Source organism: Melanerpes formicivorus, unplaced genomic scaffold (assembly GCF_026170545.1).
Source record: "Melanerpes formicivorus ecotype bairdi unplaced genomic scaffold, bMelFor1.0.p_v2 SCAF_3, whole genome shotgun sequence".
Classification (NCBI taxonomy): domain Eukaryota; kingdom Metazoa; phylum Chordata; class Aves; order Piciformes; family Picidae; genus Melanerpes; species Melanerpes formicivorus.
The window spans coordinates 34,846,661-34,864,517 of record NW_027142355.1 but is presented as its reverse complement, the minus strand read 5'-3'; the positions used below and the strand labels follow the sequence as shown (position 1 = coordinate 34,864,517).

The following is a 17,857-nucleotide window of genomic DNA, read 5'->3' as shown; positions in this document are numbered from 1 at the left end:
TTTGCCTGGATCTGTAACCAGCAACTTTTACTTGCTGATCTAGAAAAAAAATGAATAGTTGAAATGAGAATAACTTTCTATCATGCTGCTCAGTTGAGTCTGCTTCACAAAGGGCCTGGGAATGCTGTGTGGAAGTACACAGTGGAAGGTATGGAGAGGGGGAGTAAGGAATGGTTTGGTAGTAGAGGTCTGTTAGACCCACTGAGCTGCCTTTTCAACATCCCCAGACAGGACATGAGTCCATGAGAGTTTAAAGCAACCCGAGTGGATCCTGCTGTCCTAGCCTGCCATGACACAATGCCCCACTCTGTCCCTACGATGAGCTGGTTCAGAGTGCTAAAATGACATAAAAATAGTCATTATTTGTATCATTTTTGCTGGATCTCTCCCAGTTTTGTATCTTGAACTGGCTCTCCAGGGTGTTGAATGAACACAAGTGATAGCAGAGAATGTGCAGGAAAGGTTGCTTGGGTACAGAGGAAGTCATTGAGCTATGACAGAAGTGGCTTAGATGAGTTAAAACTGTGGGCTACAGTTCTACGTCATACCTGTTTTGTGCCTTTCTGTTTCCCCTTTGCCTGGATCAATTTGAGAGGCAGAAGTTACTTTTTCTGACTAGTTTTTCATCTGTACAAAGCCGTTTGCATACCACGGACCTAACTCTGACACCTGGTTTGCAACAATCTCTTACTAACAGGATGCTGAGAGGAGCATACAAGAAGGAGAATCTATCTAAAGAACAAAGGTACATTAATAATTTTAATAAGATCATATGCAGACATGAAAAACAAAACCCAAATCAGCAACTCCTATTTGCTTGTCAAAAATGTCTGTGGCTGGTCCAGTTAATATGATGAGGTACTGATATTAGCAAATAACTTACTTTAGACTCTGATAAAGCTAAACTGAGTTGTAAGAAATACATAAACCTGTATTTCCAAGCCCATTCATATGAAAATGTTTCATCACTGTTCCCACATGTACCATAGATGATACTTTGACTGCTTGGTGCTTTGGGCATCCTTCCCATAGTAAGATCTCTACACTGATTGAGTTTGTAGTGTGGGTGATATCTTCATGAGCTATGCACACTTGCTGCATGCCTGGGACTGCTAAAGGCCACTGGAGAACTAGAGCAGTCATTGTCTTTGATTTTGTAGCAAAACCTGTTTTCATTACTTGGTCTCAAGTCCTGAGGACAGCCCAAATCCTCCAGCACTGGAGCTTTCAATAAGACATTGTTTGTTCTGCTGTGCTGTCAATAAGATGTCATTACTTTAGCTGCAAGATAAGAAAGGATTTGGTAATGGCTTCTCTTGGGGGACAGTGACATTTCCCCCTCCTTGTACATCCCTGGGTAAAGAAATATGGGAGCAGGCTGACAAGCAAAGAAAATCAGTTCAGCTTCTTGGTTTTGAAATTTATGCCTCCCAATGAAAGTTTTAAGTTATGGAAAGCACAAATGCAGCCTTTTTCTTCTATTTGTAGTAGTGTGTGAAAATAATGATATAATATGCAGTGTGCTTACCATATATACCTATTCTAAAGGGAAAAAAAATACTTTATCATCTCTTTGAAAGAGAACTGCTGTGAGCTGTAACAAGTCCATAACCTATTGTTAATCTGGAAGTCCAGTACTATACAAGAGGCAGAGCAGATTTTGCCCTTCCTGGATCTAAGTAGTTACTAATTAACAGAAGATATGGCAAGAATTCTTCAGCTCTTTCTTTTGCATAGCTGTTGGTGCTGTAACCTGAGGGCTGCCTGGCTGGAGACAGGGCTGCTGTCACCCTTGCCCCGTGACCCCTGCCTCTGACAGAAACCTCCTGCAAATACCCCTGTCTGGTATCTCCTCTGCCCCTAGCTTCATGACAGGCTTCTTCAGACTGTTGTCACAAGGCTCCCTGGTCGTCCTGGGATTTTCAGAAGACCAGGTGACATTTTGGCAGTTTCAGAAATAACAACACTGTATTCTTTGCTAAACTGCATTTAAGACAATGGTGAAGGGACTGACTCGCCTGGGTTTTGGCTGTCTTCTATGTATTTAAAGTTATGAGAGCCCAGAGGGCATGTCTGAACTTGAAAATTCCAGTTGGCTTCAGGTGGAGCCTGAACTCAAGGTACAATAGCTACCTCTGAATAGGAAGCTTCAGAGGAACCAGACCAGGTGCCAAGCCCAGCCCTGTCTGTTTCAGTTGTGCAGGTGACTCCTAAAGGCACAGCTCTGACTGTTCAGCTGGGTAACCAGCTCAGGCAGCCGGGCAAATCCATTGGTTTTTAACTTGTTAAAACAAACATGGGATGAGAGGCACATTGGTTGCATATTTGTGGATTTCTTGAGCCACCTCTCTGATGAGGTACTTCTCCCACTGCCTTGACTCCACTACTCACGCTGCGTCACTCTGCTGGTCTGGCTACCACCAGTGTGACCACAGCCACCCATGCCAGTATGATTGCCTGTGCCAGCACAGCCACCCATGTGCTCACAACCACTGCAACAGCTACCCCTGCCAGTACAGCCACCCACATGTCCATAACCACTTGTGCCTGCAGAGCTGCCCCTGCCAGCACAGCCACACATGCTGCCATGCTCTCCTGCTCAGCACGAAGCTGCACAGAGGGGTGTGCCAGAGGCAGCTGAGAGAGGCTGGAAGGAGGCAGAGCCCCTGCCTGGTCATGCTGTAACCTTAACTCCTGGCTCAGCTCTGGGTAGCCAGGCTGCTCCCAAACAGCTGTAAAACCTAAGAATGTGACAAACACTAAGCACTGTCAACCCTTGGAGGAGGAGATGGATATTCAAGGCTCAGTGCCAGGCTGTGGGTGCTGGTCACTATTTCCAGTGGCTTGCCAAGTTCTAGAAAGCAAAGGTCTTGCAGTGCCCTTGCTCTGAGCAGCTAGACCAGTTTAGAAAATGACGGTATGAATGAGGGCAAATATGGCTGTAACAAGAGACCAAAAGGGATCCCACAGATTGAGGAGGTAAGGTGATAGCTGCAGGTGGCTTGTGGCTCCCAGCACAGTTAATTTAGCTACTTGTTGTGTGACGTCCTCCTAGAAGTGGAGAAATTATTAGGCTGTTACATGGATACAGCATGAACCTGTTTAAAAAACCCCCAATATTATGTTAATGCTGTCAGAGTTGGCTGTAATTGTCCTTGTTTTGCACACTTTAAGCATCTGAGGTTTCTTTTTTTCCCCCTCTCTTCATATTCTAGAGGTGGGTTTTTGGTGTCCTAGCCTGTGCTCACTGCACCATAGAACACAGTTGGATTTTATCCTTGCTCTGTGTGCTTTTAGTTGTGTTTGTGTGTGTGTGTGTGTGGGGAGTTTCTTTCTTTCCTTTTTTCCCTTTCTTTCCTTTTTCTCTCTTCACTGTTAGGAACTTCCTGTAATCTACACGTGTATAGAGAATAATAGATGTTGATACAATCAGATGGAACACTTGTTTTCTTTGTTTCAAAAAGAGCATTTTGCAGTGTGACCCAGGCCAGGAGTTACATTCTTCATAGTTGGCAGAATACCCCTCAGCATGTGCCTGTGTGTTTGTGCTTGAAAATGGATGGAGGATATCACAGTATCACAGTATCACAGTATAACTAAGGTTGGAAAGGACCTTGAGGATCATTGAGTCCAACCTATCAACACAGACCCCATGACTAGACCATGGCACCAAGTGCCACGTCCAATGCCCTCTTGAACGCCTCCAGGGAGGGGGACTCCACCACCTCCCTGGGCAGCCCGTTCCAATGACGAACGACTGGCTCGGTGAAGAACTTTCTCCTCACCTTGAGTCTAAACCTCCCCTGGAGCAGCTTGAGACTGTGTCCCCTTGTTCTGGTGCTGGTTGCCTGGGAGAAGAGACCAACCCCTTCCTGGCTACAAGCACCTTTCAGGTAGTTGTAGAGGGCAATGAGGTCCACCCTGAGCCTCCTCTTCTCCAGGCTAAACAATCCCAGCTCCCTCAGCCATTGGCCTTCTTGGCCACCTGGGCACACTGCTGGCTCATATTCAGGTGGCTGTCGATCAGCACCCCCAGGTCCCTCTCTGTCTGGGAGCTCTCCAGCCACTCTGACCCCAGCCTGTAGCTCTGCATGGGATTGCCGTAGCCAAAGTGCAGCACTCGGCACTTGGACTTGTTGAATGCCATCCCATTGGATTCTGCCCATCTGTCCAGTCAGTCGAGGTCCCTCTGCAGAGCCTTTCCACCCTCTAACTGACTAACATGTGCTCCTAACTTGGTGTCATCTGCAAACTTGCTGATGGCTGACTCAACCCCCTCATCCAGATCATCAATGAAGATGTTGAAGAGGACAGGGCCCAGCACTGATCCCTAGGGGACGCCACTGGTGACTGGCTGCCAGCTGGATGTGGCACCATTCACCACCACTCTCTGGGATCAGCCCTCCAGCCAGTTCCTAAGCCAGCACAGAGTGTTGTGGTCCAAGCCATATATGTTCACGTGTGCACTTCCAAGCCCTGTGCTAGGATTCCTCAGAATAACCAGAGAATTGGTGAATTCATTCTAATTGATGAATTCTTTGCATCATTGCTGACTGATAAGCTGTAAATTTAATCCCAGTGATTGGCATTGCTTTTATAGGATAGCTGTATTGGGGAAGGCAGAAAACATTATGGGAAGCAACTTTAAAGGGCTTTTGTTTTGATGCAACTTCTTGTTTGCAACTCCTGGGTTGCAAATGAAACGAACTTCCTTCAATGTTCCTGGAAAGAATTTGTGACTACTATCAGGCTATTAATGAACATTATTTTCTTATCAGGAAAGCATTGCCCCAAGCCATGTGGAGGCTTTTTTTGTGACTGGCTCCACCCATATCTTTTCAGCGTTTTGTGTACCTGTTACTGATCTATGACTGAGGTCCATATAAATGCAAATAAAGGTAAAGCTTGCAGCCATCAGTGCTGCTCCCTTCTGTAAGAAACACAACTTATTTAGTAGACTGGAAACAAGAGATGGTGTGGTAGTTTGAGGCTGTGGGTGCATTTAAGGACCACAAAGAGCAAACTTACAGAAGGTATAGGGTGCACTGGAGCTGCACTGGAGAAGTGTAATCTTTGTATTCCTTCCTGTAAGTCCTGCATCCCTATAAAGCTGGCTGCAAAGTTATTTTTTGACTCTTTCTTCCCTCTCTTCTCCTGTGAGAGGCACCTCTCTTATCTCCTGGTATTTTTACTGCACAATTATGGCCTAGGCAAGGGGCATGTAGTGTGGCCCTGATGGGCCTTGGGAGAGAGAAACGAGGAGGGGCAGTTCAGCTTGAACCAGTCTAGCAATGGGGGAGGGGAAGAAAGAGCACTGGGGCTTATGGTGTTTGAACCAGTCTAGCAATGGGGGAGGGGAAGAAAGAGTGCTGGGGCTTATGGTGAACACCAGGTGAGGGAAGGAAGAGCACTGGGGTTTTGGTCTGATCTGGTGGAGTTTTGTGTGAGGCTTTGGCTTAATAAGCTTCGCTTTTAAGCCCAGATTATGGAATTTGTATTTTTTAAGCTTTGCTCTGCTCACCACTATATGGAACTGTAGCACTGTAGATTGTGAATAGCCTTTTCATCTAAACTTTCCATAACTATCCAATCCATTGTGTAAACATTATTCTTTGGACCCTTTTGGAGCAACAGAGCAATCTGTCCGCTCATTAAACTACGACAAGTGGTCATACCAGATAAAAATCTAGACTTGTGTGAATTGCTGACACCTTTGCTGATATTTCTGGTGATGTGCAGGTAGAGCACAGTGATGAGGTGGAGCAGAGCACAGCTTGCTTTCATCTATCCAAAATAAATGCAAACCATCCACTCTGTGAGAGAACAAGCTAAAACTAAGCAGGCACCACCAGAAGTAAAATGCTAATTTGCATATTTATGTATGAAGCAGAAACATACTACAGCCTGTTCTTTGAATGTATCAGTCATTTTTAAAACACACTGTCCTCATGTAGATTTGGCCTTTGATGATACTTGGCAGGCTGGAGAGATGGGCAGAGTCCAATGGCATGAGACTTAGCACATCTAAGTGCTGGGTTCTACACATTGGCCATAACAACCCCATGCAATGCTGCAGGCTGGGGTCAGGGTGGCTGGAGAGTGGCCAGGCAGAAAGGGTCTTGGGGGTACTGGTTGATAGTAGGCGGAACATGAGCCAGCAGTGTGCCTAGGTGGCCAAGAAGGCCAATGGCATCCTGGCTTATATCAGGAGCAGGGAGGTCATTCTGCCCTGTACTCAGCACTGGTTAGGCCACACCTTGAGTACTGTGTTCAGTTCTGGGTCTCCCAATTTAAAGGACATTGAGACACTCAAACATGCCCAGAGAAGGGCAACAAGGCTGGTGAGAGGCCTTGAGCACAAGCCCTATGGGGAGAGGCTGAGGGAGCTAGGGGTGCTTAACCTGGAGAAGAGGAGGCTCAGGGGAGACCTTATTGCTCTCTACAACTACCTGAAGGGAGGTTGTATCCAGGTGGGGGTTGGTCTCTTCTCCCAGGCAACCAGCACCGGAACAAGAGGACACAGTCTCAAGCTGCACCAGGGGAAGTTTAGGCTGGAGGTGAGGAGAAAGTTCTTCACAGAAAGATAGATTGGCCATTGTGATGTACTGCCCAGGGAGGTGGTGGAGTCATCATCCCTGGAGGTGTTCAAAAAAGAATTGGATATGGCACCTGAAGCCATGTTTTAGTTAGTCATGAGGTGTTGGGTGATAGGTTGGACTCGATGATCTCTGAGGTCTTTTCCAACCTGATTAATTCTATTCTATTCTATACTATCTCATATTGCTTGTAGGACAATAACCTTTACTATGCTTCATCACAAAGTTTGTTTTGTTCTCTCTCTGCCAAATCAATGCAAGAGCAGTAGAATAGCTGGGGTACTGGCATCTGAATGACACATACCCCTCAGTCAGCACGAAACAGGTTGGAAGTGGTGGTACCTTTGCTTCCACAACTGTCATAGAATTACTGAAATCAGATCTTGGGAAATAAAACCATGCCTCAATCCAAAGGATGTCTCTGTTTAAAATTGCTTTCTAATCTTCCTTAAGTCTTAGAAAAGGATTTCCACAGTGTAGAAAGGAAGAGTCAGAGCAAAAGCAGAGGAGAACTGATGGCTAGGTTGGATGGATGGATAGCAGGGAGAAAGTGGACTGCCTGGAGGTGTGAGCATCACAGACAAGATCCACAGGAGGAAATAAATGATGACTCTGAAACATAACACAGGGTTTATAATGACAGCAGCAAAAGGGTATAAAGACCTAAACTGTTTATTTGTATGAGAACATAATGGCCCTTGTCATTGACTTGGTGTTTAAAGCAATGACTTCCATCTAGAGGATGCAGAAAAAAGCAGGAGATAAATTTCTGTACTAGTAACAGTTTAATGGAAAAAGATTGAAAAAGAGGAGGAATATGGAAATTAGACAGGGATGACATTGTAAGAATTCAAATGTGGCGTTTGGCAGCAGCAGTATTGTTGGTGGAACAGCAAAGAATGCTAATCAACATCAGGCATATTGACTTTTAAAATAGAATTTATTTAATGGCAATAAATATAAAGAATTCTTGATATTCAGAAACTAACAGCAAACATTCTTAGAACACAACATTACAAAAATATATTCTGACATTCTGGATTTTATCAATACACACAGTCTAAAACAGTGGTGATGGTCTGTAATGTATGGTTCTTGTTAAGGCAGTTCAACAGTCATTGGTCCAAATTCACCCCGACTTCAACAGGTCTGTACAAAGGCAGAGTCTGGCCTACATATCAAGTGTGAAAAAACCCAGTCAAATTGATTCATATTTTAAAACAAATGAGCCTATTTTAAAACATGAGCCTGCAGTGTGCCCAGGCAGCCAAGAGGGCCAATGGCATCCTGGCCTGCATCAGGAACAGTGTGGCCAGCAGGAGCAGGGAGGTCATTCTGTCCCTGTACACTGCACTGGTTAGGCCACACCTCGAGTCCTGTGTCCAGTTCTGGGCCCCTCAGTTTAGGAAGGAGGTTGACTTGCTGGAGCAAGTCCAGAGAAGGGCAACGAAGTTGGTGAGGGGTTTGGAACACAAGCCCTATGAGGAGAGGCTGAGGGAGCTGGGACTGCTTAGCCTGGAAGAGACTCAGGGGTGACCTTATTACTCTCTACAACTACCTGAAGGGAGGTTGTAGACAGGCGGATGTTGGTCTCTTCTCCCAGGCAGCCAGTACCAGAACAAGAGGACACAGTCTCAGGCTGTGCCAGGGGAGGTTTAGGTTGGATGTTAGGAAGAAGTTCTATATAGAGAGAGTGATTGCCCATTGGAATGCGCTGCCTGGGGAGGTGGTGGATTCACTATCATTGGAGGTGTTCAGGAGGAGACTTGATGGGGTGCTTGGTGCCATGGGTTAGTTGATTAGGTGGGTTGGATTGGTTGATGGGTTGGACACGATGATCTTGAAGGTCTCTTCCAACCTGGTTTATTCTATGTAATAAAGTTCTATTCTATGTAATAAAGGTGTTTGTAGAACATATATTATCACATGTAAGATTTATTACCTAGGGGGAAAAAAACCACAATCCTGATTGTTTTTCCCTTCAAGCAGATTGTTAAATATTACTAAAGTGACCTACCCTAAAAAAAAACCACCAGAAAGCTAGAAATACTCATATATTGGCAACTGCCCCCACAGCACATTGTTCTGATGCCTCCACAGAGCACATTTCAGGAGTTGGAGGTAGAGGCCACAGAAATTACACAGCTTGAATCAAACTATTAAAATGTAATTATTAGGCACTCTGCTGGTTTTTCTCAGAACTGTGCTGTGAATAATACTGTGCATATGGCAAACTGAACTGAGTCCCTCATATAATGTCTTCTGAAATGAAATGTTGCAGCTGCATTAGCAAGGAGGGTGGCACTTCAGAAACAAATCACTTGAGCAAAAAGTGATTTTTGAGTAGGTGATGCTCATGCAGAACTCGCTGCTCTCTTCAGGCTGGTTCTGGTTTTGGTTCTCTGTATTAAGTGCTTGTCAGAGACCATTACTTGCATATCTAAACTCTGCCTTCCAGTTCAGTTTAAACAAGAGAAATTCAGTCTATTTGACCAGAGCCTAGTCAGTGGTGGGGAAACATTGCCCAGAAAGTGGGGGACAAGAGGGAGACTAGTTTCAAAAGCATGTTCTTCATCTGAACAAAAGAAATAGAAACATATTCAAGGCTGACTGTTGTGGATATCTGTGCTTTGCTGGCATGGCATGGTTTGTAAATTATGTTAAATGCAGGAATATAAATTCAATGACTGTCCTCTAGGAAATGCTACAAACTGATGTATAAAGGTGCAACACAGAGGCCACAGGAACCAAATAAGGGGCAGAAGAATGGGCACTTCTGAGAATCAGACTTAAGCTCTGCCACTGCTCACAGTGTGACCCTAGGCAAGGCACTCAAGTCCTTTGTTTCCTAGTCCCTTTACCTCCCAAAAAGAGCAACAGAAGCTTCCATAAGACCAGACAATTATGCAAAATGCCCCAGTTAATTAATTTATTTTTTTTCCTTCTCTCTATCTTTTTTTTTTCTTTCTCTTTTTTCCACAGGATACTTCCTTGGTGCCCCAGACCTTTAACATCTGAAATGGTGTATAAGACACACTGGGCTGTGATTACTGATGGGAGTATGAAACTGGTATCTCTCAGCTGAACACAGCTTCAGATGGGGAAGGGCCAGTTCAAAGCTAAAATCCAAAGCTCCAAATTTGAAAGGAGGTCACTAACTTTTCTAAACAAAACTATGTTGCACAGGGAAGTCCTGAACACTTCACTAAAATTGCTCCATGAAACAGGTTTTTTTTTGGAGAAAAATTTGGTTGAACAGATGTTGGGCATACTATGCAGTGGCAGGACCAGAGGCAAAGCTCACAAACTGAAACACAGGAGGTTCCCTCTGACCATCAGAAAACACTTTTTCACTGGGAAGATGACTGGGCACTGGCACAGGTTGCCCAGGGAGGCTGTGAAGTCTCCACTCTTGGAGATCAAAAAAAAGCTATCTGGACATGGTCCTGGGTAGCCTTCTCTAGGTGGACCAGATGACCTCCAGTGGTCCTTTCCAGCCCTAACTCTCCTGAGATCTAGGGAAAAGGTCAAACCAGCATCTCAAGGATATATTTTGACATGAAATTGTGTCCTGTTTAGAAACTTCTGAGTGCTTGTTCATCTGCCTTGTTTATATTTGCTTATTGGTAAAGACTCATGATTCTGAAGAAATGAAAAACAAAAGAGAAAGGGTAGAATTCCCTGTGCAAAGGAGCACTGGTTCCATCACTGCTCTGGTTGGCTGTCATTTATCATTACAGTCTATCTGTTTTTCTGTCCTGCATCTTCTTTTGTCTTCAGGTAGTGTGTGTATAAATTTCTCTGGGCCTTATAGTAAGTAAAACTCAGTCATTCAGTGTCGGAAATGGAAGCGGTTCCCTGATGCCTCTGAGTTTGTTTCTTTCATCTTTCCTTAATCTTTTAAACAAGATTTTCTCTCACATTTTTCCATGCACTCCTGCAAAATCTTGTTGAAGGAAAGCTTTTGTATGCTGGGTGCCAAAAGGCCTTCCCTCATGTGCTACCTCTTCCGCTTTAAATGTGGCTGTTTCAAAGGATGGGCTTGAGGTACACCGCAGTCAGGATTTGGAAGTTTTGCTACAAAGTTCAGACATTGAATTCTTTCTGGTTATTAATGGGATAAAATGCATCTTATAAATGCTACTTAGTTTCTGTACAAAGCTATATGAATAATCTGCCTAAAAATTCTGCATATCTATTACAGTTAGGAATAGTACAAAATTACAAAGGCAATAGTAATCACTGGGTACAGAGTACAGAGTACAGGCACAGTGCTGCTTTTTAACACGATTTTGTTTAACACAAAGTTGTAGAAATTGGTCCACTAATACTGTTAAAAGAGAAAGCAAGTTAATCTGGAGTATCACTGCTGCAGACACAAAGCAGAGCTCTACAATGCATGCTTCATCTGTAATTCCCTAACTCCCACTTTGCAACTGGAGCCAAAATAGCCAAGCAGATCTACAGCCTCATTTGAATATGACTGATGGCTCTAGCACATGCATTCATACCTTTAACAACCTTCCTGGTTATTTAAAGCTTCATACTATGGTTAAGGCACATTAAGTGGTTTACTCCAATATCCAGTTTCAACAGATTTATGATCTTGTCAGGATTCACTTTATCAGGCTATGTTGTGTTACATCAGGTCCAGCACATTCTTCTTCTGTCAAAATCTATCAGGGAAGAGCACGGTGCTTCTGGTGCAGGAGAAATGCAAAAGACATCCCTCCACAAATATTGATTTAGTACGTGAGAAGACTTTTAACACTCATTACTGTTACAGGTAGAAGACTTTCAAGGATATGGTCATTCAGAGCAGAACGGGCAAGTGACCTAACAAAACTACATTGCCTGGGGAGAGATAAAATGCCCAAGTTTTCTACTCAGTCGGAGCACTGCAAAGTCAGTTTGTATGCATTGATTTCAAAGGCGATTCTCCTGTTTACACAGAGACTGATGAACAGGATGCTTACAGTGCTGCTGCTTCTTGTGATCCCAGTCCATGATTAATTGAAATAGCTTGTTATCCATTTAAGTCTCAGTATGCATAGCTAATTCACTGTAGCACACAACAGCACTTGTTCTGTCAATTCCGATGGCTTAACAACATGATTTGGAGTTGTATTTTCTTTCTCTTTCCTTCATGTTTTGGCTTTTCTGCTTCATTTTATAGTTGGAGTTTGCATTAGCAACTTCATACAACAAATCATTCTTGTTCTAAGGTTTTATTCAAGTCAAACAAGAGATCTAATAGCTGATGCCTGAAGTGGAAAGCACTCTGTGTTTGAGAATTCATCTGCATTGTCTTAAAATGATAAATACTTTTTATCTTCACGTGAAAAAAAAGTCCTACTAAAGCTGTTAAAAATTGATAACTCTTATCTGAGTCACAGTGGTTTCATTTGTCCAAAGGAAACAGGTAAATGAGCAGGTAACAGTGGCAAGGAACAATGTTTGGTAAAGGCAGTTAATCAGAAGTGTTTAATTAGCTCTTGGCAATACCTGGGTACTTGGCTAAATGCTATCATTCCATATGCAAACAAGTCCTTATTCAGCTTTGTGGCGGAAAGTGCTGTCAACTCCCTTGATGATTTTGTCAGCTATTTTCCCCATGGTTTTCTTCACAACTTGGAGATCGTTCTCATGCAAGAGTTTCTGCGTCAGGTACTTCTCCCGTTTGACCTTGCTCTTGGTCTTTTGTGATACATCCGGAATCAGGTATGAAATAATAAACTTCACAAAGTATATGATATGCTGGGGAAGGTGAGAGTGAAAAAATGTCACTCAAGCTGAACATTATTATTATTATTATTATTATTATAAATGAAATGTCATATTATCTCTTAAGGCTCTGAACGGGTTCTGTACCCAGTATCTATCTCAGCAGAACAGTATTTTTCAAAAGCAGTATGACAGTATCACAGTATAACTAAGGTTGGAAAGGACCTCGAGGATCATCAAGTCCAACCTATCAACACAGACCCCATACCTAGACCATGGCACCAAGTGCCACATCCAATCCCCTCCTGAACGCCTCCAGGGAGGGTGACTCCACCACCTCCCTGGGCAGCCCATTCCAATGATGAATGACTCGCTCGGTGAAGAACTTCCTCCTCACCTCGAGTCTAAACCTCCCCTGGCGCAGCTTGAGACTGTGTCCCCTTGTTCTGGTGCTGGTTGCCTGGGAGAAGAGACCAACTCCTTCCTGGCTACAACCACCTTTCGGGTAGTTGTATAGGACAATGAGGTCCCCCCTGAGCCTCCTCTTCTCCAGGCTAAACAATCCCAGCTCCCTCAGCCTCTCCTCATAGGGCTTGTGTTCAAGGCCTCTCCCCAGCCTTGTTGCCCTTCTCTGGACACGCTCAAGTGTTTCGATGTCCTTCTTAAACTGAGGGGCCCAGAACTGGACACAGTACTCAAGGTGCAGCCTAACCAATGCAGAGTACGGGGGCACAATGACTTCCCTGCTCCTGCTGGCCACACTATTCCTAATGCAGGCCAGGATGCCATTGGCCTTCTTGGCCACCTGGGCACACTGCTGGCTCATATTCAGGTGGCTGTCAATCAGCACCCCCAGGTCCCTCTCTGTTTGGGAGCTCTCCAGCCACTCCGACCCCAGCCTGTAGCTCTGCATGGGATTGCCGTAGCTAAAGTGCAGCACTTAGCACTTGGACTTGTTGAATGCCATCCCATGGGATTCTGCATGGCTAATGATAGAATAATTGTCTGATAAACAAGAAATTCTGATTTTCTACTCCTGATTGTAGCAAGGACTTTTCAGCCCTCTTTGGGGGAACCCTGGTACCCAGCGATTCCCTGCTGTGTGGAAATGTTTTTTTATGAGTTGCTTTCAATAATGATGGGAAAAATAGAGCTTAAAATTGTGTGGTGGTTTGGCCCTGGCTGAGGGCCAAATGCCCACCAAAGCCACTCTATCATTCCCCTTCTTGGATGAACAGGGGAGAGGGGAAAATATAACAAAAGGCTGGTAATAAGGTAGAATCAATTTAATAATCCCAAGCACAGACTAAAGACTGCAGGTGGAAGCAAAAGCAAAAAGAGATGCTGTTCTCTAGAGCAAGAAGAAACTGTCTGAGGCTGTGCCAGGGGAGGTTTAGGTTGGATGTTAGGAAGAAGTTCTTCATAGAAAGAGTGATTAGCCATTGGAATGGACTGCCAAGGGAGGTGGTGGAGTCACCATCACTGGAGGTGTTTAGGAAGAGACTGGAAGGGGCGCTTGGTGCCATGGTTTAGTTGATTAGATGGTGTTGGATGATAGGTTGGACTTGATGATCTCAAAGGTCTTTTCCAACCTGGTTAATTCTATTCTGTTCTATTCTGTTCTATATTGGTTACAGTTTAAAATTGTTGTAGGTTTGTTCAGATTACTCTGAGGCTATGAAGTTTTCTCTGCTACAAGAACTCTGATCTAACTAGCTGCATGCTTCTGATGAATTTGACAACCTCTGGATCAGGCCTTAAGTACATTTTCTAGCTAAATAATACCAAATATTCCTGTCCTTCATCTTGGACCAACTCTTGTCTTTCATAAACCCAGAATGTAGATGCAGAGGAAGGAGCAAAAGCTTTTTGATGCTCATCTAGGCACTCACCTCTTGCAGTGACTATCTTTATAGACTTCACTCTGCACATGTATTATCTGTATATATTAGACTGTGTGTAGACTTCATCTAAGTATCTATACAAATAGTTTTGGTGTAACTATCTGTTCGATTTCTCATAGTAAAAATTATTTTAGAGTTCTTCAGAAAATGTGGGGCAATCCTCAGCTGATGCAATGACTTGAGAGATTTTTTTCCTAATGGTGCTTCACTTAATATACATAGAATCATAGAATCACAGAATGGTCCAGGACAGAAGGGACCTCCAAAGGTCATCTAGTCCAATTTCCCCCTGCAGTCAACTGGGATATCCTCAACTAGATCAGGCTGCCCAGAGCTCTGTCAAGCCTCGCTTTGAATATCTTCAGGAATGGGGTCCCAACTACCTCCCTGGGCAACCTGTTCCAGTGTTCCACCACCCTCACAGTAAAGAACCTGTTCCTAACATCCAATCTAAATCTGCTCTTTTCCAGTTTGAAGACATTGCCCTTTGTTCTATCACCACAGACCTTTGTAAATTCTCTTTCTATCCTTTTTGTAGGCATCCTTCAGGTACTGGAAGGCACCTATTAGGTCTCTCCAGGGCCTCCTTTTCTGCAGGCTGAACAGCCCCAGGTCCCTCAACCTGTCCTTATAGCAGAGGTGCTCCAACCCCCTGATCATTTTCCTGGCCCTCCTCTGGACCTGCTCCATCAGGTCCATGTCCTTTCTATATTGAGTGCTCCAGACATCTCCCAGGCTCTTGCCCATGCTTGCATGTATCACCAGCTCTGATAGCTGTGCCTGGACAAAATGTCTGTGAAGGATATTCCACATGAAAAGAAGTTTAAGTAAGTAATGCTTGAAACACCATACACTTACCTCCATGACGATTATGAAAGCCAGCTTGGCTGCAATGACATGCCAGTAGTATATGTTATGCTCATATTGGTGTTGGTGACCAGGAGGGTAGCGAAAATCTCGGTATCTGAAAGCAATTAATGAAGTCAGGAGCGAGGCTTAGGCATCTCGGCAGAGGCTTAGGCATCTCTGCAGTACGGCACTCTGGCCAGAGGATGGAGCAAGACATGTCCCTGCTTAATGCATCCAGGAACAGTTAGCTGCCTGTAATGACAGTATTGGGCAAAATCCTGCCTGCAGAATGAGCCATATTTGGCTGGTATGTCTTTTATTATTACTAATTTTTTAAAAAGACTATCAATGATGAGTAAATGAAAATACAGTAAGAATCTTCTGAGCTACACAAACTTAAGGATGAATACTGCCACTCAGTTCTGCCATTCAAAACATGCTGGATTTTACGGGGGTTTTAATATTTCTGACTCGCTATTGTTAATCAAATCAGATGATTTAGGTATTAAAAATGATCGAATTAGATGATTTAGATATGAAAAATAATCAAATTAGTTGATTTAGATATGAAAAATAATCAAATTAGATGATTTAGATATTAATACTTCTTTTTTTTAATGGGAAAAGAATGGTTATGTGACGCTCACCTGCATGTCGTGTGGTTCCCAAACCAAGAGGACAATGGCTTGCTTGCATTCTTGAAGTCTGATATGTTGAAGACAGAAAGAGTGCTGTTTATGTACCCTTTCATAGTGTGGCTGCTGTGACTGCCGTAAGGAGGGACTGAAAAGGACCAGTAGTAAACCAGACGAGGAATCATGTCAGATGTAAAAGCTATGATCATAGCCTGCATTTGAGAAAAAGAGGATAAAAAAGCAGAGCAGTCAGTGTTTAATATGCATGGCTTTGCCATATGTAGGATCTCAAAAGTGACAGTATGAGCTAAAAATAGAAACTATGTCCTTTTTCAGCCAGTGGTTCCCGCTGCATATGAGCATGTAGTCACTCATGGGCACAAACCAGCCTCTTTCTGGCGTGTGTGCTCTGTAAGGGTTTTAAATTATGCAAGCTCTGCTGGATGCCTTTAAAAAAGTTATACTATAACACACGGTTTTTTCCCCCTCATGAGCACACAGTGGAGGTCAGTAGCCAAACTCGCCGTACTCTGAGGTAAACTTCAACAAATATGCTTCCCAGCAGATGTCCTTATGAGATCCTGCCCAGTGAAGCTCGCAGGAACAAAAGAAGAGGCCTTCAGTAATAGAAAACTAAATTTTCCTGGGAACCCAGAAGCCTGAGTAAAGAAATTAAATTATATATTTACCTCTGGCCCTAGAAACCTCCTACTCTTTCTGAGCTGCTAGCCAGCCCAAACTCATCTTGGCAGTTGTTGCTTCATAAGGTTCAGTGTCAGTACATTTGGAAACTGCTCTTGATGCCAGGCTAATCTTTTTTTTAGCAGCAGCTGCATAGTGCTGGTTTGTATGTGACGTGACCGTTTGTTTTTATCTCATTCCCAAGAGAGTACCTGTCCTACTCAGTCACAAACTGGGTAGGAAATTGGATCCGTGGGTTTGTTGTGGGAAGTCTTTTCTAAATTCATGACCTTCCCAAACCACCCTATTCTGGAGAACAGGTTAACTATGTTTAATCCAATCTCCTCCTCTGCTACTGCAAATTCAAGAGGTTTCCCTATGAGGAAGACTTTCCACTGGCAAGATCTGTAGCTGAGTGTCTAGCAAAAAGCTGCCTGGACAAAGCATTATGACAGGCGTCTCTGGTGCCCAGTACGCAGGAAGCAGTGACAGGATGCACTCTAGGGCTGAAGGAGAAGTCTTCCGTCCCAGGGCAGGGGAAAAAAAAACATGCTGGAACAAGTCCAGAGAAGGGCAACAAAGTTGGTGAGGGGTTTGGAACACAAGCCCTATGAGGAGAGACTGAGGGAGCTGGGGTTGCTTAGCCTGGAGAAGAGGAGACTCAGGGGTGACCTTATTGCTCTCTACAACTACCTGAAGGGAGGTTGTAGACAGGCGGATGTTGGTCTCTTCTCCCAGGCAGCCAGTACCAGAACAAGAGGACACAGTCTGAGGCTGCACCAGGGGAGGTTTAGGTTGGATGTTAGGAAGAAGTTCTATACAGAAAGAGTGGTTGCCCATTGGAATGGGCTGCCTGGGGAGGTGGTGGAGTCACCATCATTGGAGGTGTTCAGGAGGAGACTTGATGGGGTGCTTGGTTCCATGGTTTAGTTGTTTAGGTGGGTTGGATTGGTTGATGGGTGGGATGCAATGATCTTGAAGGTCTCTTCCAACCTGGTTTATTCTATGTATTCTATGTAACCAAGGCAGAGACGTGAAGTAGAACCGTGAAGCAGAGATCTAGTGGGATCAAGGAGGCTTAGGCAGAGGCAAAAGGGCAGAAAAAAGGGTATGGGACAGAGGAAGGAGCAAAGTGGAGCAGTAATGGGTAACAGAAGAGCATAAGAGCTAGTAAATATCTGTATTTTATTCCACTTCAAACCCATCTGTGATCATGCAGTCTGTATTTCCTTATTTAATGAGATGGGGCAAAAATTGCCTATCTTTGTTCAGCATTTCAGCAAGACAACCCAGCCTGAGGAGGTATCTGTAGCAGTTGTAGAAAAAAAGGAAGGAGAGAAAGCAGAAAGTGTGAAAAGAAATGCTGATGCCTCTCCACAGTTCCCCAAACAGTGCTACAGTGGTAGTATTGGAACCTACACAGTCACTGTGCCTCCTGGTTCTGTCCCTAGTAGTTCACTCACGTCCT

General features: G+C 44.1%; 1 protein-coding gene across 1 annotated transcript in view; it reads right to left on the bottom strand.

The window, feature by feature from the left end:
- Positions 1 to 7,517: 7,517 nt before the first annotated feature.
- Positions 7,518 to 17,857, bottom strand: part of ANO6 (anoctamin 6) — an 87,720-nt gene continuing 77,380 nt past the window's right edge. Inside the window, exons 18-20 of the mRNA XM_068170326.1 lie at positions 15,721 to 15,920; positions 15,083 to 15,188; positions 7,518 to 12,353 (exon numbers count right to left, since the gene is read on the bottom strand). Of these exons, the coding sequence (XP_068026427.1) occupies positions 12,147 to 12,353; positions 15,083 to 15,188; positions 15,721 to 15,920 (513 nt within the window). The 3' untranslated portion in view covers positions 7,518 to 12,146. The remainder of the gene's footprint in view (positions 12,354 to 15,082; positions 15,189 to 15,720; positions 15,921 to 17,857) is intronic.